Below are 25,086 nucleotides of genomic sequence, written 5' to 3'. Positions count from 1 at the left end.
TGTATTTGTATCAACAAACCTAAATCTGGCTTTAGCCAATTACTCCCTATATTAATCTAATTTTTAATGAGTCATGTTAATCAACTTTAATGATGACAACTCTGTGCTTAAACACCACAAAGGATCTCTTGAAGTAGCAGTATATCTCAATACGTGTTGATCACCAATGATCTCACTGGCAATCTCTCAAGGCTAGCAGTAACAAAACACAATACTTCTGTCGGTTAACAATCAATTCAACAGCAAATCCAATGGGCAAAGAGAGGTTTTAAGCACAGAGGTTGTGGGGTGCATGTGTGTCAGGTATAACGGCTTCAAGGAAGATATCCATTTGTTTTGTCTTTGGGTCAATGGTCCAGCAGTAGATCAACCTCCATCTGCAAATCTATAAGAGAGTGAAAAAGGAAACATATTAAGAGTCCAACTGGAAAGAGGTCAACCAATATTTATTCAATTTCTTGAAACATTTTGCACTGTTTCTCCTGCCACGCTCAAATTGTACTCAGGCTTTATGTCCAATTTTGTCCCTCCTAGTTTCTTTCTTTTTCCTGTGGGTTTGTGAATCATACTGGACATGTTTCTACCAGGTACAGGCAGCCATACTTCACCTTGTCCTGTTCTATCCAGAGAGTAACTAGGACATAAATCTACAGCATGGTCCAAAAGATTCAGAGTGCAATTAATAATGATATAATTATACACAATATATTCAATATCTGTGATCTTTTACACCGGCCATCAAATCCTTTGTCAAAATGAACCATTGCTTACTATTTAAAAAATAAACATATTTAGAGTACCCAATTCTACTTTTTTTCTAATTAATAGGCAATTTAGCGTGGCCAATTCACCTACGCTGCACATCTTTGGATTGTGGGGGTGAAACCCATGCAGACACGGGGAGAATGTGCAAACTCCACACGGACAGTGACTCAGGGCCGGATCAAACCTGGGCCCTTGGCGCCATGAGGCAGCAGTGCTAACCACTGTGCCGTCCCGAATCATTGCTCACTAAACTAGCACTTGCGTGACCACTCAACACCGTCACCAGGTTTTGATGGCAAAACAGGGTTAAAAGTCATTCTTCTGATTTTCAGTTGCAAATTTGAGTGTTCATTTAAAAAAAAAACAAACTTACCCTCATTGAGGTGTACTCTGAATTCTGTGTTTCTTTGAATGGATTTTGATTAGAGTACAAAAGCCACATTAAAAATTGAAACATTTCCTTGATTGTCGCCCTTAAAACATGCTGTGCCTGATCTGCAGGAGCAATTGTTAAATAAGCTGAGACATAAACCACACTCCAGGTAGGAATATAGAAGATGGGTCTGGCACGGAGTTTGGACTCCCCATTGTTAGCACAGATTTATGCTCATTGTAGATCGAGGTCTTTCCTAATACAACAGGAAAGACACTTAGCCATAAATGAACATCTGCAAAATGGGTATATTTCCAGATCTAACTTTCAGGTTTCTTCCAGAAGGAGAACCACTAGATTTTTATGAAAGAAAAATAAAAGATGTGGAATTCGGCAAAGTCCCAGAGGACTATAAGCGGGATAGTGATCAGGTTTGGTTACTCCAACTGATTTTCCCTTCCCTCTCTTCATTCTCAGGGCAAATAATGTCCCACCATCCCACCCACAGCACACATTTCTAATTGCACCTTCTGCAAAGATAGCTCCTGAGCTGGACTTGAGCTCTGTGTTTTGTACACATAGTAGATCAGAGAATAAAACAAGAGGCTTGAAGTACCTAAAGGGGGATTTGCAGAAGTATCATACTTGGGAGATTTATTTGTAAAATTTGATCTCCGTGTCAACGCAGTCAAAGAACAGATCTGCCATCTCTTCTGGGTCAAAAGTCACTCCGCTAGTCAACAAATCCTGGATAGCGAGCAGCCCCTGTCTCTCGAGGTTCTGCATTGTCTGGTGCAATTTTGCACCTTGCTCCTAAAAGGGAAACAAGCATGTATTACAATGATATACATAATAATAATAATCTTTATTAGTGCCTTAAGTAGGCTTACATTAACACTACAATGAAGTTACTGTGAAAATCCCCTGGACCCCACATTCCGGCGCCTGTTCGGGTACTAATCACTGTGCTATCGTGCCGCCTCCCGTGTAAGGGCCCTTGTAATGTTCTTAGCTCAATGCCATTTCTCCCCATCACCCCACACATCACTGTGTTTACCCAACCATTCAGTTTGTTTTTTGAGAAGCTAAAGTGAAGAGTCAAAGCCCAGAGTACAACCTAGGATAGACAAAGGTAAACACAGACAAGCTGTGCTTAGGTGATACCACTGACGGGAGTTCCAGGATATTGAATTTGCAGGTGGTGGTGTTCCCATGTGTCTGTTGCCCTTGTCCTATCGATTGAATCCATAGAATCCCTAAAGTGCAGAGGGTGGCCATTTGGCCCATAAGGTCTGTGCCAACCCTCCAAAAGATCACTCTACCTAGACCCACTCCTCTGCCCAAATCCCTGCATTAATCATGGCTAATCCACCCGACCTGCACGTCTTTGGACTGTGGGAGGAAACCAGAGCACCCGGAGGAAACCCACGCAGACACGAGAATATGCAGACTCCACACAGACAGTCACGCAAGGCTGGAATTGAACCCGGATCACTGGTGCTGTGAAACAGCAGTGCAAACCACTGTGCCACCGTGCCGTGGTACAGGTTGAGGGTTTGGATAGTACTGTCGAAGGAGGCTTGACGAGATGCTGCAGGGCGACTTGTAGATGGTACACATTGCTCTGCTCTGCGCATTGAGACTGGATTGCATCCCTGCATCTTGGCTGTGTTGGGAGTATGCGTAGCTTTGCAAAAACACAAAGTCTAAACGGGTACTGACCTTAATAAATTGATACTGATAAAGGGAAGAAAATGAAGCACTAGAAAGATCAGACAGATTGGATGGAGGTTGCCAACTCTGGTTGGATATATTCTTGGCGGTTTTAGCACACGGCCTCCTATCTACAACTGCTGCATTCAGTAAAACAGCCCTTTCCCCATCTCCAACAATACCCCTATGATACTTCTACAGCTTACCCACAACAATGCCAAGGATATTTGTCGTATTTATAAAAGGTTAGGCTTACAGACCACAAATTCCAAATGAACAAGAACTTTATTGGAAAGGCGTTTATTCTACAGTCTGTTAGTATAAACTGTCTGCTTGCCCACACAAACGGCCAATCAGTGGTCAGTACTGCTGCCTCATAGCGCTAGGGGCCAGGGTTCCCTTCCGGCCTTGGGTCACTGTCTGTGTGGAGTTTGCATTTCTCCCAGTGTCTGCGTGGGTTTCCTCCGGATGCTCCGGTGTTCTCCTTCAGTCGAATGGATTGCAGTTTAGGTGAATTGGTCGTGCTACATTGCCCCTTAAGTGTCCAAAGATGTGCAGGTTAGGTGGGGTCATGGGGTTACTGTGAAAGGGCAGGGGAGTGGGCCTGGGTCGGGGTGCTCTTCGGAGGGTTGGTGCAGACTTTTTACCTTAACAATGACGGAATGATATCCCTTATTCCCCAGAGGAAACCACCACCTGAACAGATAGTTCGAGTCTTCTGGTGACTTATGGCCTCAACTCCGGGTTTGCTCCAATGATGTTGCCACAAAGTACCATGTCCATAACTTCCGACAGTAATGGACTATTTCTGATACACTTCTTAACTTGTCCTGCGATTACAGGTGTATTATCGACTTCTTTGAAATGGAAAATATTACAACTCAAATTATTAATTGACAACTCATTAGGTAAAGATAATCTGGAGAGTCCATCAACGTTCCCATGGAGGTTGATTGACAATAGAGACTCTTAAAAGTGACCTTGTTCGAACTTGGACCAAACATGAATACACAACAAGATTAATGTTTGATTCCTGCCAGTCCAGGACAATCCTGAAGTGGATTTAATGGATATTGACATGTTGGGAAGTCTGAGAATGAAATGCGCCTCTGGTGTCAATTACATGGAGCTAGAATTACAACCCACATAATTCTCACAAGAAAGTTCCCACAAGAGAATGGAGTATTGGAATGTTTTTCCGTGTAACTAAGTGGACATCTGAAATTCTGCTGCACAAGTTTAGGAATGCAATAAATGCAATACTGGATTATTTAAGCAAAGAGTAACAAGCAATTTAAGATTTCAGTTTCCAATGAAGTGATGACTACCCCTTGAATAATGGAAGCTGGAAAATCCATACTTCCATACTGCTCTTCCCTCTTTTCCAACCCCGCATCCCCTTCATAATTCAATGTCAGATTGATTGACCAGCAGCTATGCTGATATTTTTCAACTTTGGGCAGATTGTCCTATTGTCCGCTGAATGACCAGAGCCTTGTGAAGTAGATATCATCAGTCCAGTTAATATTACCTCAGTGGAGTTATTGTTCACCAAAAGAAGTGTTATGAATACCTGTCCGCTCTCCATTATAGCTTTAGCCTGTTCATGTGCTTTATATAGTTCATGTCTGCGGTCTCTTTTGCTCTGGAACCGAGGCCGTTTCTTGACTGGATCATCCTCACCATAACTCGGAGAAATCACCATAGGAACTGGCATTACATCATCGATAAAGATGAAGGGTTTGAAGACAGATCTATTAATAAAAGAAATACATTTAAAAAAAAAATCAGAATCAGATACACACAGGGCAAAGGAGCATGCAACAGTTAGCACTAAACGGAATCAGGCCCTGTTTTCTCTGTTATCCACTTTACCCAGACACTAGAACGGTTAAATACTTGGTCGATTAACTCAGTTGGCTAGAAGCTAGTTCGTATTGTGGAGCGGCGCCAACCGTATGGGTTCAATTCCCGTTCTGGCCGAGGTTATTCATGAAGACCCCGCCTTCTCAACCTTGCCTGAAATATGGTGACCCTCAGGTTAAATCACCACCAGTCAGCTCTCTCCCAGCGTGGAGAACAGACAATGGTCCTCTGAGACAGTGCCGTAATTACATTTACAAAGCATTTTTTCTATAACTTCTCACCCTCCTACACAAACGTTCATTCGGTCAGGTCAATATGCCAAGTAAACTGGGAAATAAATTTAGTGGTACTTTCCTGTCCATACAATTTACTAATGATTTTGTTTACTTTTCATTTTAAGGCCATGATGACATGTCGTGTAATATTACAGATAACAAACTGGTCAGATAACGAATAAAATAGCCAATTGCCCCTTTAGCGCAATCCTTCAGAGCTGTACTTTAATATGCTGGTGATAAGTCACTGGCCCTAGGAAATAATCACAGTACAATATCCTGGTAAAGAAAATCTGTTGGAGAGTGTTTACCAACTTTGGCTAACTGACCTCGAAGGGTCAGGAGTTGCTGTGAAGAAATGCACGCAGGGTAAACTGTCATCCTGAGGTAGGATGGACACCATACTGCCTGTAGTACAGAAGGCCCCAGAGTCCATGCAGATTCCACTTTCCTTATCACGTAGGATGTCCATGATTGTTCCAGCTTGGATGCTCCCTGCTGTGACGCAATGACAAATTATTCCATTATCTAAGTTTCTTAAGCGCATCCTGATCATAGAATCTTCCCCATGTCATATCTGTGTCTTTTATATGTTAATTGATTGCCACAATTAGTTAATAACTATTATCATTGTATTATGGTTTCCATTATCAGTGCAGTGTGACTTATCTACAAAATGCTCTACAGGAACATATCAAGGATTCTTCTATAGCACCTCCCAAACCTGCAATCTCAACCACCTGAGAAGGACAAGAACACCAGCGACATGGGAACACCAGCATCTTCACAAGTTTCCCTGCACCCACCATCTGGACTTGGAAATACATCACTATTCCTTCAACTTTACTGGGTCAAAATCTGGAATTGCCCCCCTCCACCACACCATAGAATTAGGGCAACATAGTGACGCAGTGGTTAGCACCGCTGCCTCACGGCGCTGAGTACCCAGGTTCGATCCCTGCCCCCAGACCACTGTCCCGTGTGGAGTTTGCATATTCTCGCTGTGTCTGCATGGATATCACCCCCACAACCCATAAAGATGTGCAGGGTAGGTGAATTGGCCTCGCTATTGGAAAAAAGATTGCATATTCTAAATGTATTTTTAAAAAAAAGAGCAGAAAAAAAAACACACCATAGAATTACCTTCAAGGACTGCAGGCCTGCGAGAAGTTGGGTCACCATCAACCTTCTCAAGGGCAACTACGTTTGGGCAATAATACTGGCCTTGATAGCGACACACATACCCATAGAATTAAATCTTAAGAATTGTAGCTACCAGGGTATTAAGTGAAATGGATGGACCTTAATTTTTTTGTTGTCCAACAATTCCTCTGTCATTATGGGATATTAGATAAATGCAGCAGGGATTTGCTTTGAAAATTCAGCCAACAATCCATTCGACAAGGAAGAGCAGTTTATGGAAATTCTTTCTTTAAACCCTTCCAATTTCAATTGTGAAGAGAATTCCCCAGAGTTGGCTCTGTACAGCCTTGTGGTTTCGCCTAAACAGCCAATTCATTATTTTCTATGAACATGTTGCTAATTAAGTTTGAAACAATGCTTGGGAGAAGTTATTTAAATTGAGACTCTTAACATTTTCCAATGTTAAGTCGAGGGACTGTAATCCAGTATAGGGAGGGGTGGTAGCACAGTGGTAATGTCACTGGACTAATGTCACCATGTGACTCCAGACCCATAGCAATGTGGCTGATCAGAACAGTCTTCTGAAATGGCCAACCAGGCCATTCCATTCAAGGACAATGCGGGATGTGCAATGAGTTCCGGCTTTGCTAGGACCACCCACATCCCATGAAAGAACAAAGAACAAAGTAAGCAGGAATGGAATGGGCGATTTCTTTTCCTCCATATAATCTGGGAGGTTTTGTGGACGATTGCAGTGCCCAAGCTGAGATCAGACAAAGAGGGCAAGCAGTTAATCTTGGGTCTGCATAGGCACTGGCGCATCAGGCAACGCTTTTGCCAACGAGCTTCTACCAGCTGAAGACATGAGTAGGTGGAGGGCAGTGCAATTGTTGATTTTTCTCTCACTTGGGAGATGAAGCAGCAGAAAGAAAGAAAGGAAGATTTGCATTTTATACAGTGACTTTCACAACCCCAGAGCATCCCAAAGCTCTTCAATAAAGTACTTTTGAAATGTATGAAAGTGTATAACCTCCCAGATTATATGAAGGAAAAGAAATCACCCATTCCATTCCTGCTTACTTTGTTCTTTCATAACTGAGTAGAGCTCAGTGGTAGAGCATTTGACTGCAGATCAAGAGGTCCCTGGTTCAAATACAGGTGCCCCCTTTGGTCCCTTTATATTTCTCCAAATCTGTAATCTTCACGACAATCATGTAGTTGTAAAGGAGTTACAATTTAAGGGTAGCACAAGTGGATAGCACTGTGGCTTCACAGCGCCAGGGTCCCAGGTTCAATTCCCCGCTGGGTCACTCTGTGCGGAGTCTGCACGTTCTCCCAGTGTCTGCGTGGGTTTCCTCCGGGTGCTCCGGTTTCCTCCCACAGTCCAAAGATGTGCAGGTTAGGTGGATTGGCCATGATAACTTGCCCTTAGTGACCAAAAAGGTTAGGAGGGGTTATTGGGTTATGGGGATAGGGTGGAAGCGAGGGCTTAAGTGGGTCAGTGCAAACTCGATGGGCCGAATGGCCTCCTTCTGCACTGTATGTTTGTTCCGTTCTGTATTCCCCGTTATGTAGGAAAATGGTTCATGACTGGGTTAAATTATGAAAAAAGATTTCATATCTGTTCCCTGGAATTTAGACGGTTATGGGGGATTTGATTAAAGCTTTCAAGATATCAAGCAGGAGAGAAAGGGTAAAGAACAAAGAACAAAAAAAAGTACAGCACAGGAACAGGCCCTTCAAGCCTGCGCCGACCATGCTGCCTGTCTAAACTAAAATCTTCCACACTTCCGGGGTCTGTATCCCTTTATTCCCATCTTATTGATGTATTTGCCAAGATGCCCCTTAAACGTCACTATCGTCCCTGGGTAGATGCAGAGAAACTAATTCCACTGGTTAAGGAGTTTTGGACTGTGAAAGTTCTTTAAAAAAATAGAACCGGACATTTCAAGTTGGGAAACACTGCTGCACTCAAGGAGCAGTGGAAGTTTGCATCTCTCTTCTGCAAATGGTAACTGATGTTAGAACAATTGTTAACTTTAAATCCGAGATTGATAGATGTTTGTTAATCAAAAGGAATAAGGGACAAATGGGGGTAAATTGAAGTTCGGTTCCAGGTCAACCATGATCTCATTGATTGGTAAAATAGGCCAAACGGGCTAAATGACTTCTTCCTCCTGGGTTGTCAGCCATCTGACCACATTTATAACTAGGCTCACAGTCTGCCTCTCTGAAGTGCTAAAACTGGAAGACTTGCTAACTGACCATCTATACACTCACCTATCTGGCAGTTTTTGTATGCAAATACAAAATACGTCATTTTACACGTCTGAACTTTATTCACCTTCTTGTTTACGAAGCAGCTCCTTCCCTCCACAGTAACGGACCTTTGCAGCCTCCATTCTCACCGGTGGGTTCGTGGGGGAGAAAATCTGGGAGAAGTTGAACTCACCATCACCGCTCCACCAACCCTGACTCTGGGCATAGTCTCGGAGGCCAGGATGCTCAACGCTGATCTCTGTGGTGATGGTCAGCTGATTGGAGATGTTTTTTGCACCTTCTGTTAAGCAACGTACATAGAGTATAAAGAATCTAGGTCCTCTTTGTGACAGTGCACTGTTATTCAATCACTCGAGCACACTTCCTTTTACCTTTCCGTCGAATTCTCTGCTCGGCTGGGATACATTTCTACAGACGGAATAGCACTCATTGGGGTCTCTCCAGGGGTTTGGAGGCCCTGAGCTGCATGCCCTTTGAGCGGGGTGGCACCCTGGCACTGCTGGTGCCACCCAGGCACCTTGGTAGTGCCACCTGTGTGCCAGCCTGGGATCACCAAAGTGCCCGAGTGGCACTGCCAGCTGGCTTGGGCACTGCCAGGTTGGCACTGCCAAGGTACCAAGCTGTCACTTATTTTGCGCGTGCAATTGGGCGAGGGTGTCCTGCCACGGTATGTGGGTGGTGGAAGTGGGCCGGGAACCCTCCCATAGTGCATTCGATCTGGGGGGGGGGGGGGTGGTAGAGATTACTTTGGGGGCCTCGGAGATTGGGATGCCATTTTTAAATGACTTCCCGATCTCTCACGATACTGGAGTTCCAGCGCGCAAAACGGGGCTATGTGCTGTCTTGGCTGCGCGTTCCCCGTTAAGGCCGTTTACACAACACGAGTCACGTTATATAGCCATGTGCTTCTCAGCACTGCGGACGTCGGGATAGGCGCGGCTAATGTGCTCGCTATGGGACTTTGATCCCATTTAGTTGAATCAAGCCCTGAGTTTTATTCCTTTGGTGACTCAGTCATGTATCCCACTGTAAGAATCCCAGTATAAATTTCTTCTTTTTTTTTTCTTTCTTTTTTAAAAATAAATTTAGAGTACCTAATTATTTTTTCCAATTAAGGGGCAATTTAGCATGGCCAATCCAACTAACCTGCACATCTTTGGGCTGTGGGGGTGAAACCCACGCAGACACGGAGAGAATGTGCAAACTCCTCACGGACAGTGACCCAGAGCCAGGATTCGAACCCGGGTCCTCAGTGCCGTAGGAAGCAATGCTAACCACTGTGCCACCGTTCTGACCTGTATAAATTTCTTCTTGATAAGTGACTGGAAAGGAGTTTTAGATGCAGAATGATCCTGCAATAGTTTTGAAAATGAATTATTTGTCAGTGAAATGTATTGGAGCTTCGCTTTGGTACAACATTGACCAAAAGCCCTCACAATATAGGGTTCGCAGACCAGTGCATGGCATGCTTAACACAGCAATACTGAAAAAAACAGGCTAAGTCCTTAATACAACAATACTGAAAAAACACAGGTAAGTGTAATATGCTTTTCAATCTTTTCCACTGTTGACCTGTAATTTGCTGAGCAGCCCAGTATTTCCCAGATGTCTCCAGTACCCAAGCCTCTTTTCTGTCCACAATTAGAAATGTGTTATCATAGCTGAATGCTTCTGGGGCTTCCTTGCAGTTCCCACCCTGGCCATGTTGTTCCAGAAGGGATGCAATAACATCTAGAGCCTCCTTGGCAGTGGAACCTCTCTCCAGTCCAAGCCTAAGGGAGGAATAGCAAATAGAATAACGTACACAAAATAGGAAGAGGCTGCAATCCATACCATGCACGTTAACAGAATGCTGAAAGTATTTGGCAAAACTTCTTCAGGGTGAAAAGAAAACACAGAAGTGTTCACATCAGGTTCATTTTAACGTCACATATACATAGTACAGTGATGCAATTTCATCTGCCTTATGATATTCTTGCATATTTACAAACAAAATTCAATCAACTTAGGATACAATTATCTTCAAGTTGGTGTTACTTTCAATAAAAGGAATACAGCAATTATTGCTAGCAATATTAGTTGATGAATGTTTAGCAAGTTCTAATAAATGCTGGCATTCATGCTACATCAGGACGTCCTTTGACAAAGACTCAAAACGTTAGCTCCCTTCTCTCTTCACAGATGCTGCCAGACATGCTGAGATTGTCCAGGATTTTTGTTTCAGATTCCAGCATCCGCAGTAATTTGCTTTTGTATTAGGATGTCCCAAGTCTCTTCCTCGATTTTAATACTGGCGTTAACTAATTTATTTTGAATGGATAATGCCACAGTAAAGTAACAGACTGGACTTTCACATTATGGTCTGTTTGGGGTACGATACTGGCCAAGTAACCCATGATTCACAAGTTCAAATCCTGGCATGGCAAGTTGAGTAATTGAACTCAATAAATTTGGTCATGTTTTTTTATCAGAACAGAAAAATCCATCAAGCTGCTGGATTGGTTGTAAAATCTTAACTTAACTCTACCATTCATGGAAAACATTGAAACATAGATAATTTACAGCATAGAATCCCTTCAGTGCAGAAGGAGGTCATACGGCCCATCGAGTCTGCACTGACCCTGTGAAAGAGTATCTTACCTAGGCCCTATCCCCATAACCCCACCTAGGGACAATTTAGCATAACCAATCCACTCAACGTGCGCATCTTTGGACTTTGGGAGGAAACTGGAGCACCCAGAGGAAACCGACGCAGACACGGGAAGAACGTGCAACTCCCCAGAGTCACCCGAGGTCGGAATCAAACCTGGGTCCCTGGTGCTGTGAGGCAGTGCTAACCACTGTGCCACCACATTAAGCCCATTATATCAGTACCACTAGATTTAATCTAGCCTACTCCCATTTTCCAGTTCATGATCCATAGCCCTGTAGATTAAAGCACTCCTAAGTGCATATCAAAGTATGTTTTAAAATGCAATGAGGGTTTCTACCTTTCAAGCTGGGAGTTTCAGGTCCTCAAACTTCTGGGTTTAAAAAAATGTGTTTCCCCTGTGCCCCGGCTATTGACCATTGTATTAAGAGAAACAAGTCCTTATTGCCGCTTTACCCAAGCCTTTCATAATTTTAGACCCCAAAACTAAATCTCCCTCAGCCTCCTCCAATGCAAAGAAAGCAACCACAGCCTATCCAATCTTTCCTCAAGGCTAAAATTCTCAATTCCCGGAAACATCCTTGTAAATCTCCTCTGTACTCTCTCTAGTACAACCACATTCTTCCTGTAATGTGGTAACTGGAACCGGACATAGTACTCTAGTTGCAACCTAGCTAGTGCTTTATGCAGTTCTAGAAAAACTTTCATGCTCTTATATTCTTAACTCCAACTGTCCCCACGTGCCATCTTAATGCCACTGGATGGCTTACTGTTACTGCCCCCAGGACAAACAGGAATAGGCAATATTGGCTTGCCAAAGTTGGCTGCACCTCGCAACCAACCACCCAAAAACAAATCCCCAGTTATTTCTAAGCATATTTTGTTTCCAGTAAGGATAGATAAATATCAATCCAAAATGGTGCCAACCAGTTTCCCCCGTTAACTCAAAAACTATTATCGGTTGAATTTCAATGGATTTCAAAAGTGACTCTCAAATTTAAATCCACCATGCCAAGCTCCTGAAGTCCATATAAATTAACTTTGGCACTGATATACGGTTACTCCACTGGCTTTGAAGCATGTTGATTGACACAATAAACCTGTAACTTAATTATAATTGAAGACTTGAGCACCAAGCAGTACAAAATAGGAATAAGTTTCTACCTGACCAGGTCCATTCCGAGCAGCGCTTCACTCTCACCGATGGGCTCTTTAGTCCACACGGCCTCATTGCCGATGCAGACACCATGATTGTTGGCTCCCATCTCTGCTCCCCATAACCAGGCTGGTCGGCTAAGAATCACCGCATGTGTTTTCTGTATCTGCTCAATTTCAATGTATGTGCACTGTTTAATTTTAAGAAAAGGGTTTGTATTAAATATAGACAGTTCTTTCAAAATGAGCACTCAAGAGGCATGCATTCATTTGAACTGCAACAAGCCAGCCCACTAACCAGACAGTGTACCATCGTACCTTGTAGATGATTAAAGAGCAGTCAAATTGAGGCACTCGAGATGACTAAAGGATTTTAAATCGGGTATGTGGAGCAATCCAGAACACAGGCCATTTAGGGCAATGTCAAGAAGCGTTTTTATCCAAACACAAAGGGCTGGGTTCTTCCACTCCACCCACCACAAGATCGCCATGGGCGGGACGCGGACCATGTAAAGGTCCATTGACCTCAGGCAGACATTTGCAGTTGGCGGGGGAGCCGCGGCCGGAGAATTCCACTCAAAGAGTAGTAAAATTCTGCCACAAAGGAGAGGCTAACAATTAATTGGTGGTGCGGTAGCATAGTGGTTAGCACTGTTGCTTCACAGCGACAGTGACCTGGGTTCAATTCCTGGCGTGGATCACTGTCTGTGTGGAGTCTGCATGTTCTCCCCGTGTCTGAGTGGGTTTCCTCCGGGTGCTCCGGTTTCCTCCCACAAGTCCCGAAAGACATGCTGTTAGGTGAATTGGACATTCTGAATTCTCCCTCTGTGTACCCGAACAGGCACCGGAATGTGGCGACTAGGGGCTTTTCACAGTAACTTCATTGCAGTGTTAATGTAAGCCTACTTATGATAATAAAAGATTATTTAATTGAAAATTTCATTGTTACACTTTTTCAATACATAAGAATATGGAAACAAAGCAGGTGAACAGAACCGATACAAGATCAGCCATGACCCAACTGAATGGCAGAGCAGAACTGAGGGGGGCTAAATGACCTATTCCAGATCTTGTTTCGCAAGGAACTTAATAAAGAGCCATTGGAGTTTATTTATCTGCTACACTGAACCATATATTCACTGCAGCATTTTGTAAACTTGCATTGCTGTTGTATCATACTGCTTAAGAAGGAAAATATCTACACCACAACAAGAATTAATACAAGTCCCTCATGTAATTCAGTTGCATTGGTTGCAAGTATCCGAGAAACTGGGTGGTGTAATGGGAAAAGTTACAATATATTTGACTTAGCCATTGTGGGTTTAACTCAAGTCCAGAATACGATTGGCTGCACTTGGTCCCTGAAAATGGAAGACTTGCCTCGGCGCAAACGCTAATATTTTTCATGTCAATGAAAGATAACAAGAAAATATGTTTACGGAAGAATGCTGAATATCCATAACATTCAAGTTCCAGTATAACAGGATTGTAGAGTTGCACAAATGTCCTTTATTATTGCTGGGGAAAAAAAGAGTCATCCCGTCAACGTTTTTCCTCTTGCACTCAACAGGACAGATGCAAGAATACCAATTTCCAGAGAAGGAACAATATATGCTGCTTGAGAAAAGGATGCTGATTGGTTGGCCAGTCAGCTCTGATTGGTCAAGATGCTGTCACAGAGAATGCAGCAAGGAGCTATGTGCTCTACGTTTTTTGTTTAATTTTGAAAAGGCACAATGCCTGGACATGTATTTTCCATGGCAACACTTCGACCAATCAGAGTCCACTCTCCAAGCAAACATCATCCTCTTCTCATGCAGCATAATTTGTTTCCCTCTTTTGAGATGGGGTATTTTGGCGATTCTGTCCTGATAAGTGCAAGACAAAGAACTTCAACAGCAAATTCACGCAGTAATGCAGCAAATGCCTCCTTCCAGAGTTAAATCAGATCATTCTGTATCAGCAAATGTTGGGAGAGATTTTGCATAACTAGATACTAGATGATGGCATAACATTTTGAAATTGACTTAGCAACATGAAAAAGATAGCAGATTCAAAAAATGTATAATTTGTTTGCATCAGATTGTACTTTTCAAGAGAACGTATTTGCACTGTGTACTGCCAAAACTATGGTAGAAACAGCAAATTTCATGCACGCATCACCCAATTACACAGCTTCCTCTCAAACACCTTCTCTCAAGGCTTTTTAGACAATTGTGATTCCAAATAATAAATCTGGACAAAACTGTCTAATTCTCACTCTGCACTCCTGAAACATTGGACATTGACATTGCGAAGGTTGCAAAAACCCATTGTTCTTCCTTATTTAGTTTTGCCTCCCTCACCACGTTAAGCCTACATCTCTCTCTCCATTGATTCTGCATGAACAACATTTTCTGATCTTCATAAGCAGTAAACTATTGATCAGATTCCAGATGTACCAGTGAACTGCAACTGAACAGCAGTTCCTAAGGTCATAAGGAAAATGAGGAGTAGGTCATTCAGCCCCTCAAGCCTGCTCCACCATTCAATAAAATCATGGTTGATCCAACTATGGCCTTAACATCACTTTCTTGCCTGTCCCTCATAACCCTCGACTCCCTTGCCAAAGAACAATCTGTCCATCTCAGCCTGGAATATATTCAAAAACCCAGGTTCTAATACTCACCGTGGAAAATAATTTCAAAGACTAATAGCCCTCCAAGAAATTCCTCCTCATATCTGTCTTAAGTGGGAGTCACGTTTTCTTTGATGTCCCTAGTTCTAGATTCTCCATGGAAGAGGGTCCCTCCTTTAACGTTTGCTGCTAGCTCCCTCAACTGGAAATAACAACAGCCAAGAATCAACAAATCCTCTATTGTGATAGAATCCCTGCAACACAGGAGGCCATTTGGCCCATCGGGTCTGCACCGACTCTCCAAAAGAGCACCCTCCCCAGGCCCACTCCCCTGCCCTATCCCCGTAACCCCACGTAACCTTTGGACACTAAGGGGCACCTCAGCGTAGTCAAGCCACCTAACCTGCACATCCTTGGACCATGGAAGGAAACTGGAGCACCCAGGGTAAACCCTCGCAGACACAGGGAGAACATGCAAACATCACCCAGTAACCCAAGGCCGTAATCGAACCTGGGTCCCTAGCGCTGTGAGGCAGCAGTGATAACCACTGTGCCACCTTGCCGTCCCATCAAGTCCCCTCAGAATTCCACAGGTTTCATTAAAATCAGATCTCATTCGTCTCAACAGTGGCATTGGCACAGTGATCTTGTCACTGGACTGGTACCTCAGCAGTCCAGGGCAATGTTCTGGGATCCAAGTTCAAATCCCACCGCAGTAGATGGCGTAAATTAATTCAATAAAAATTAAAAGCCGTGAAACCATTGTCAATTGTCCCAAAAAGCCTTCTGGTTCATTAATGTCCTTTAGGGAACAAAAACTGCTCTCCGTCCTTACCTGATCAAGACTAGATGTGGCTCCAAATCCACAACAATGACTCTTAAATGCCCTCTGAAATGGCCTAGCAAGTCACTCAGTTCGAGGGCAATTAGGGATGGGCTTCAAATGCTGGTCCAGCGAGCGATACCCACATCTCATGAACGGATGAGAATAAGCCCAACCTATTCAATCTTTACTCATAAGGCAACCCCTTCCTCCCAGTAATCAGCCTGGTGAACTGCTTCCAAAGCAATAAAAGCCTTCTTTAAACAATCTCACCTATTCGGTTATAGCAACTTCCCTACTTTTATATCACTCCTCTTGCAATAAATCCCAATATTCCCACTTACCTTCCTAATTATTTGCATGCCACTGTTTTGAGATTCATTTACAAGGACGCCCAGATCCCTCTCGACCATAATGTCCTGCTTTCTGCTCTCCCTACCCAGGTGGGCAACCTCACACATTCAAATACGATGGTCAGTCTCTTACCTCCACCATGGAGCCTGGCGCATGCACAGTTACAGGGAAGTAAACCACTTCCTGAACCTCATCCCGTGGTCTGTCGGAGTTCTTCCCAAAAATCACCTCTTTTCTCTCAGTGGCTGGTGGGAGAGCGACGAAGCAGTCACAGGAAGAGGGAACACAAAGGGTGCTGGCAGCCATGCTGTAGGAGGGAGAAGCATCACACTAAAGTCAGCCTCACAAGCTTTGGTATTACATAGAGAACACAATATAATCCTCCACCTCACATCCTGACTTGGAAACATATCATTGTTCCTTCACCCTCGCTTTGTCAACATTCTGGAACTTCCTCTCGAACTGTACTACGAGTGAAACTACATCACACGGACTACACAGAGTTAAGAAGACGGCTCACCACCACCACCTTCCCAGGGGTAATTAGAGATGGCCAATAAACGCCAGTCTTGCCAGTGTCACCAACATGCCAAGGAAATTCACCATTTACTTTTACTGATTTAGAGACAAACAACATAATAATAAATCTTTATTAGTGTCACAGGTAGGCTTACATTAACACTGCAATGAAGTTACTGTGCAAATCCCCTCGTCGTCGCACTCTGGCGCCTGTTCGGATACACTGAGGGTGAATTCAGAATGTCCAATTCACCTAACAAGCACGTCTTTCGGGACTTGGGGGGAGGAAACCGGAGCATCCGGAGGAAACCCACACAGACACTGGGAGAACGTGCAGACTTTGCACAGACAATGACCCAAGCTGGGAATCGAACCTGGGACCCTGGCGCTCTGAAGCAACAGTGCTAACCATTGTGCTACTGTGCCGTCCAACTGTTATCTCTCCACAGATACTGTCAGACTTAAAACGTCAACTCTCTCTCTCTCTCTCCACAGATGCTGTCAAACCTGCTGAGTTTATCCAGTATTTTGTTCTTATTTCAGATTTCTCGCATCCACAGTATGTTGCTTTTATGATCACTCTCCCAATGGGTTAATGTTATGTATCTGGGAATACATAACATGCTGCTCACATGTCACATGATGTGTAGTGACATCAGCAAAGTGTTTGCGCGGGCTTTGGGCAGTTCACCATCTTGATTGCATGGGCAACACTCATTAAACCTCTCATCATATTTTAACAGGAGAGAAAACTGGCAATGAGGATTGAGGCAGAAAAATCGCTGGGGAGATTTTCGTTGACTAACTGTGGCATCAGTAAGAAATCTTACAACACCAGGTTAAAGTCCAACAGGTTTGGAATCACTAGCTTTTGGAGTGCAGCACCTTCTTCAGGTGCACTCTGAAAGCTTGTGATTCCAAATAAACCTGTTGGGACTTTAACCTGGTGTTGTAAGACGTCATACTGTGCCCACCCTGAGAATGTGAAGCAAGGGTTAATAGCTAGAACAATCCAAACTTAATGGGACACATTAGTGGAAATTTACTAAGGAGGGAGTTGTTATTGAATTCGTGAGCCGATTCATGACTGTAAGCCAAATAGCCTTGAGAAACAAGGAAGATGGCTGGATGACGGAATATGAAATGTAAAAGCCATTGATAAATCATGGCTGGACACCTGGTGTTTTGCTAAAATTGCTATACGCTCATGTGCCAATAGATAACCTCAATGTCTGTAAAATTATGTATTGAAAATATGACAATAACAAATTAATCATGTACTAAACATTTGGTAAAAACAAGCTGTAATCTGTACTGGAGGCAAGCTCAAGTGAATGTAAGGGACAGCCCCTTAAAAAACCATATAAAGATAGGATGCTTCGGGCAAAACTTTGGCACACTCACAGGTGTTTCTTTCGAATACCTAGAGGGCTGCCCAATAAAGAATATTCTAAAGTACGAACGTGTTCGAGACCGTTTCTTCCGGACTGAGAGACAAGTGAATTAGAGACACATTCACAACCCCAGCATCTCCACATCATAACTGTGGGATGGTATCGGGAGCAACAGTAGACTCTCGGGTCTGGGCTCGCCTACATACAGACGTCGGGCAAAGCATTGCCGTAGATGTGGAGGCAAACAAATGTTTTCAACAACAAGTGTGAGTGAGAAGATCGACTGTCAGGGAAGAATTGCTTGTGTTGAAGTGAGTGTGGTCTGGGCTGCAGGAACTGTGCACATCAAACTGCGGGGGAACAGGGATTTCGAAGTCTGCTGACTCTGCATGGGCAACTACTCAGGCAAAAAGTCAAAATACTCAGGCACAAAAAAGAGAAAGTTTTCCCATTTGCTTGTTTGAGGGATTGTTTGTTCCATATTTTCCAACACAGTCAGAAATAAGGAATTGAAGATCCTAGGAACCGGGATCCAAAAATGGAGGAAACAAGGGCACCACAGATGTGTTTGATGAGGATTATGAAACATAGAATTCATATGAAGAAAGATTCCAATTGTTTTTAAATAGCTAACCGGACTCCGGAGGACCCAAATGTTTCTCAGCTCACTTTATGCTGCTACAGATTCTTGTTCACCCAGCAAAACCAGGAGACAAATTCGTCAGCGAGTTAATGAAATTTGAGAGAGATATTTCTCTCCTAAAGCATTATTGATTACAGAAAGGTTCTGTTTTCACCGCCATAGTCAGGAAGTGGTGAAAGTATTTTTCAGTTTGTAGCATCTTTTAAGGAGATTAGCTAGATATTGTGAATTTGGTCCAACACTTAATGATATTCTTCGAGACAGGCTGGTTTGTGGATCACGCAGTCAAGCAATTCAGAGGAAGCTGCTTACTGTAAGTGATTTATCTCTGAAAGCTGCTGTGGAAGTTGCCACATCTGTGGAGCTTGCTATGAGAGATGGATAGAGGCTGGAGTTAAGATCCACAAAACAGATACCTCAAGGACAAGGCTACAAAGGTTGGACACCCAGCAGGGGAATACTGGAGAAAATCAAGTACATGCAAGAACTGTGACAAGAAGGGCCACATTGCCAAAGCGTGTGGGGCTCAATAAACCTCTTCTACACCGAGAAAGTGCAAGAAGAACGATCCAGGTAAACAATCTAGTTGTGTCTACAAATTAGTGGATGAAGCTCAAGATCACTCAAAGGACAGGGAAACTGAGCTACAGCAAGAGCTAAAAGCTAGGTGTTTTGTCAATGCAGGGAGATCATCAATGTTTTTGGACATATCCGAAACTTGAAGGTCATGAAATCAAAATGTAAGTGGATACGGGCGCGGTAGTATCGCTAATACCCGAGACAATTTATCATCACAAGCTGAGGCATTTGCCTTTAAAACCATCAAATGTGATCCTAAGGACATACACTGAAGAGGCTGTACCATTAAAAGGGTGCATTATGGTGAACTTAGAAACAAATGGGCAGGCAGCAAAGTTGCCTCTTCACGTTGCCCGTGGAAAGTTTCCTGCTCTATTTGGCAGAGCATGGTTGGCTAAGATTAGGCTTAACTGGGAAACAGTTAATCAATTAGTGGGTTCAAAGAGTAACTTGCAACAACTTCTGAAGAAGTATGAGAAGGTGTTTGGAAATGAAGTACATCTCAGAATCAAGCCAGACAGCACACCCAAATCTCTCAAAGTTAGAACTGTCGAGTTGAAGAAAAACTATATGGATTAGTGAGGACAGGAGCCATTGAACCTGTTGTTCCAAGTGATTTGGCGACAGCAATCATCCCCTTATTAAAGCAAGAGGCTCAGTGAGAATTTGTGGAGATTTTAAAACTACTAATAACCCAGTTGTGTGCGCAGATCATTATCGACTGTCGTTGATTGGAGGCTTGTTTGCTGGACTCTTTTGGAGAACAGAAGTCAAGTAAAATTGATCTTTCCCAGGCATAGCTGCAGATGAATGTAGCTGCTGATTCACAGCCACTACTCACCATTTGTGATGCACAAAAGTCTGCTTTGTTACAGAAGATCTCCTTCTGGAATAACATCTCACCTGCTCTTTTCCAAAGATCTATGGATCAAATTCTAAGTGGATTGAATGGAATGCAATGTTATTTAGATGACATACTCATCACCGGTTCGAGTGACCAGGAACACTTGAGGAATTTGGAATCTACCCTAAAGCAGTTACAGAGCCACAGCCTGAGAGTTAAGAAGGAAAAGTGTGACTGTTTCAACTCCTCCATAAACGACCTTGGTCATATCGGCAAAGACGGTTTACGCAAAGAGCCAAAGAAAACATCAGGAATCTTAGAAGCACCAAGCCCTCAAAATGTGACATAATTAAGGTCATTTTTCGGATTAATCAATTTGTTTTTTTAAAATAAATTTATTGTAGCCAATTATTTATTAATTTTTTTCCAATTATGGGGCAATTTAGTGTGACCAATCTACCTAACCTGCACATCTTTGGGTTGTGGGGGTGAAACCCACGCAGACACGGGGAGAATGTGCAAACTCCACACGGACAGTGACCCAGGGCCAGGATTCGAACCGGGGTCCTCAGTGCCGCAGTTCCAGTGCTATCCACTGCCCCACATGCCGCCCTTGGATGAATCAATTATGATGGTAAATTTGTGCCGTATTTAGCACACGTTGCTATGTATCAACCAAGCATGGCACTGGTCAGAAGAATGTGGAAATGCATCCAATAAGGGAAAAGAAGCGTTACAGAAGTCCAAGCTGTTGGTTCATTATAATCCCAAGTTGAAGTTTCAATTAGCCTGCAATGCCTCATCCTGTAAGGTTGGTAGAGTCGTCACTCACATTCTGCCTTCAGAAGAGGAATGGCAGGTAGCATTTGCTTCACGCACCCTTACGAGGACAGGAATTAATTACACTCGGCTAGAAAGAGAAGTTTTGAGCATCATCTTCGCTGTAAGAAGGTTCCACCATTATCTTTATGGGTGTAATTTTACTCTTTTAATGGATCATCGACTCTCGAGTACAATCTTTGGGCCGTATAAAGGTATACCTTCTTCGGCAGCTAGTAGATTGCAAATATGGTCATTGATATTGTCGGCACACACTTACGATATCCAGTATCACAAGTCAGATCAGTATGCAAATCGATACTTTTATCATGATTACCATCACGATTGCCATTACAAGTCAAGCATGATGCTGAAGAACAGTGTCAATATTTTTTATTTCTCACTCATAGATAGTGTACCTGTGACTTAATCTCAAGTTCAAAGATATGCAAGAACTGATCCGGTGATGGGGAAAGTGATGGACTTGGTCTGAAAAGGAACACCGCCAGATGTTCAGAGGTAAAATTCAAAATGTCAAGCCTTACATCACATAAAAGCTTTAGTTGACAGACCAGAATGGAGTTCTAGTATGAGGAATCAGTGGGATTATTCATCCGTGTTTGTATAGCAGGGTCCTTGACCAATTGCACAATGGATATTCTGGTGTGGCGAGGATGAAGGAATTGGGACGCAGTTATTTTTGGTGGCCAAGATTAGATGCCCAAATTGAAGGGAAAGTTGGACAATGCCGATCTTGTGCAAAATTAGTGAACACTCCACCATTACAACATGGGAATTGACGACACAGCCATGACAGAAAATACACATCGATTATTCTGATCCACTAGAGGGTCACATGTTCTTAGTGAGCGTGCATTCAAAATGGCCAAAAGTCATGATAATGAAGTCAATGAAGACTGAGCAGACCATTGAAAAACTACTCAAAATATTGGCAAGATTTGGAACACCAGAGCAGATTGTCAGAGATAATGGTACACAGTTTACTTCAAAGGAGTTTGAGGATTACTTGAAAGGGAGCGGTATACACCATATCAAGTCTGCGCCATATCATCCAGCAATAAATGGATTGGCCGAATGTTTTGTGCTATCATTAAAGCATTCTGTCACAGCATCAAAGGACCAGGGAACATTATCAAGATGAGTAAACAAGTTTTGAATATCTTATCCGAAAACTGTACTTGTTACTATGCAAAGTTCACTGGAAATGCTGTTGTAAGAGGAATCTACGAACAGTTTGATTTGTTAACTCCACCTGATACTTCAGGAGATTGTTAAATGACAACAACAGGCACAAATTGCTCGGAAGGAAAGAATCTCGAAAACACAGTTACATGTTTGATCACAGATTTCAAAATCAAGTTGAAGTACCAGCATTTAATAACAAACCGTCTTATAGAGTGCAAGCCACTGTTAAAATAGTGCCCTGCCCCCGATTGTCACCATGTTATTAGCTAGAGTTACACCACTAAGAAGAAATGGGTACCAGCTATGGTCCTAGTGAAGACAGGTCCAATATCATACACCATACAGACAGGCGATGAAAGAGTTTGGTGACATCATGCTCATCAGTTACTTGCTGCATGAAGTGAGTTTGCAGAAACTTCTCAAGAAGTCCAACTTTAGAAGATCCAGAGAGCTATACTTTGCACCAGAGGCCAGAGTCAGTGATGAGTTTTGATTCTGTTTCTGAAGACTTTTCAATACCAATAGTGACAGACACTGAATTAACCACTCAAGAATTAGCAGCTACAGAAAATGAGGACATTTCTGATGTTGCAAGTAGCCAAGTTCAAGAATGCCATATTCTACCAAAAAGGAATAGACATCCATCACAGAGACGGTCTTATTGAATTGCATATATGTACAGAAATAATATATCAGGGGATCTGTTGGATAAATATTAATTGTTGTCATTGCACTAATGAAGTAAAGAGTCTTATGTACATGGGAATACATTCCTGCTGGTTCTGTCACGTGAGGTTTAGTAACATCAGCAGAGTGCTTTCGTGGGCTTTGAGCAGATCACCATCTTGATTGGATGAGCAACAACCTCAATAAACCTCTCATGGTGCTTCACCAGAATCCAGAGTGTGGGCACCTCCAGACCTTTCTCTTTGCAACAACAAAGTAATTTGACAGTCAAAATGGGGGAAGTACTATGATATTCAATCCAGATGTTCTTTGGATAGATATCTTGTATAGCTGAGTCAGGCAAGACATCAGGAATAATTATAATTGGCTTCAGTGCCCCAGACTTAAGGATGGGGAAAAATAATGGAGCTACCTCCTTGCTCCCAATTCTTATCCGTCAACTTCCATGAAAATGTGTACACGGACAGGATGCCTTATCATCAAGGCCCACGCATGAAGAATGGCCATTTGGTGGGGTGGGTAATGTGGAGATCAATGTGGAACTCTACCCCAGCACATACAAAGGTGAAGGCATTATCACAAATACACCAATATTTGAAAACGGGTCCCTTTAAGAAAATAAATGAAACTAGTCAGTCTCTTTAAATAGCAGTGACCATAAACAGACCAATTCTGGGACCGAGACAGACGCCCACACACGGTGATTGACAGAAATGATTAATTTGCCTTTTGACAATCTCTCCCAACCATAGAATTCCTACAGTGTAGAAGGAGGCCATTTGGTCCATCAAGTCTGCACCGACCCTCTGAAAGAGCACCCTACCCAAGCCCATTCCCCGCCCTATCCCACCTAAACTACACATCTTTGGACTGTGGGAGGAAACTGGAGTACCCGGAGGAAACCCACACAGACAAGGGGAGAAAGTTCAAACTCCACACAGACAGTCACCCAAGGCCAGAACTGAACCCGGGTCCTTGGCCCTGTGCCACCGTACTGCCCACAAGATGTCCAAAAGCATTCTGCAGCCAGTTGCGGACAACAATATCCTACAAACAAGTCGCTAAACAGGTCTCAGCAGACGCTGCCAGACCCGCTGAGCATTTCCAGTTTTTATTTCAGATTTACAGCACCCCAGTATTCTGCTTTCAAACAGTAACGTGAACGGGACAAACTCCCTTGCTCTTCTTCATACAGCGCCAAGGGATCTTTTACAAAGGAAGTAAAGTCACCATTCTCCCAGGTGACCATAGGCTGCTTTCCCCTTTGAGGGGGAGAGCTGACTGTTGGTGATTTAACCTGAGGATCACCACACCTCAGGCGAGGGACAAGGTTGAGAAGGCGGGGCCTTCAGGAATAACCTCAGCCAGTAAGGGGAATGAATCACTAACCAGCTGTCCAACCAACTGAGCTAACCCGGTCCTTTTTACATCCACCTAAAGCGGCAGACACGGCCTCGGTGTAAGGTTGCCCCTGAGAGCCAGCGCCTGTGACAGTGCAGCACTGGGAGTGTCAGCCTGGGTTTGGTTGGAGTGAGAATCCTGATGCTGGATGTGAGTGTTCAGGAAGCCTCAGCTGGTTCCCGAGCGGAAGTGTGACTGTATCATTTTGAAATGGTTACAGTAACAGATCAGTGTCAGTTTCAGGCCACTCTCTGCGAATCCCCCCCCGGGCCCCGCCGCCGGTCTCCAGCTCCTGTGCTGCCAGGGGGAAGGGCAAAACAAATACACGGTTGCTACCAAACCAGCAGAACCTCAACAATAAAACTCAGGCAAAAAGGGGAGAGGGAAAATGTCCAAGCGACAGGCGGGCCTGCAGAGCCGCATTTTGGGCGGATTCCCAAACACCTTCCAATGACAATGCCACCCGCGCCTGCAGAGCTTGCGGCATTTCCAGTGCCTGGCTCCCGCATTTAGCGATGGGAGGGGGAAATAATCACCACCCAGCAGAGCTCCCTCCCCGCACCTACCTTTCCTTCTTTAGATGGAAGTCCCAGCAACGCTCAAAGCCGAGCGGAGATCAATGTCTGACTCTCTATTTCTCTCAGGGTCAGCTGACAGTCACACACGCCGTTAGGTGATGAAGTTAACCCTTCCGTCCCTATCCGTGAGGTGTGGTCTGGCAAATCAGAAAGACACAGATAATCTCTCCGTCCAAAACGTCACATCGATAGCTAGCCCCTGCCAGCCCCCCAGCAGTCTCACTCCCACTCTACAGCAGGAACTGCAGTGAAGCACCTTAGAACAGAATATGTCTCTAAACCCTTCAGACTCCATGAGCTCATTTCGAGATAATACTAAATCTATCAGTTCCATAGAATCCATACAGGGCAGGAGGAGGCCATTCAGCCCATCGAGCCTGCACCAACCCTCCGAAAGAGCAC

The 25,086-nt window shown here is 43.7% G+C and overlaps 1 protein-coding gene across 2 annotated transcripts; it reads right to left on the bottom strand.

Annotated features, from left to right (window-relative positions):
* Window positions 1-71: 71 nt before the first annotated feature.
* On the bottom strand, window positions 72-24,851 carry LOC119954215 (secernin-2-like). Of its 2 annotated transcripts, none has more exons than XM_038779249.1 (9): window positions 24,673-24,851; window positions 16,147-16,321; window positions 12,230-12,411; window positions 9,988-10,187; window positions 8,480-8,695; window positions 5,322-5,487; window positions 4,425-4,605; window positions 1,755-1,951; window positions 72-385 (listed from the first exon to the last, which is right to left on the bottom strand). In XM_038779249.1, exons 2-8 carry the CDS (start codon window positions 16,318-16,320, stop codon window positions 1,793-1,795), a joined length of 1,278 nt encoding a protein of 425 aa, XP_038635177.1. In that variant the 5' UTR covers window position 16,321; window positions 24,673-24,851; the 3' UTR covers window positions 72-385; window positions 1,755-1,792. The 2 variants fall into 2 exon arrangements, with proteins under 2 accessions (XP_038635177.1, XP_038635176.1); XM_038779248.1 differs by having other exon boundaries at window positions 5,322-5,490; window positions 24,673-24,849.
* Between the last annotated feature and the right edge of the window lie 235 nt (window positions 24,852-25,086).

The sequence above is a fragment of the Scyliorhinus canicula genome, chromosome 19 (genome assembly GCF_902713615.1).
Source record: "Scyliorhinus canicula chromosome 19, sScyCan1.1, whole genome shotgun sequence".
NCBI lineage: Eukaryota > Metazoa > Chordata > Chondrichthyes > Carcharhiniformes > Scyliorhinidae > Scyliorhinus > Scyliorhinus canicula.
The sequence above is the reverse complement of the archived record's forward strand: the minus strand, read 5'-3'. Positions and strand labels throughout refer to the sequence as shown.

What these genes read in the sequence shown, in the direction of transcription:
- LOC119954215 (XM_038779248.1), bottom strand. Translation starts at nt 16,320, where the DNA reads ATGGCTGCCAGCACCCTTTGTGTTCCCTCTTCCTGTGACTGCTTCGTC. An exon ending in CTCGGAATGGACCTGGTCAG is followed by an intron (nt 10,188 to 12,229) that starts GTAGAAACTTAT and finishes TTCCTCCCTTAG; the next exon opens with GCTTGGACTGGAGAGAGGTT. An exon ending in GCTGCTTCGTAAACAAGAAG is followed by an intron (nt 5,491 to 8,479) that starts GTGAATAAAGTT and finishes ATTGCGTCACAG; the next exon opens with CAGGGAGCATCCAAGCTGGA.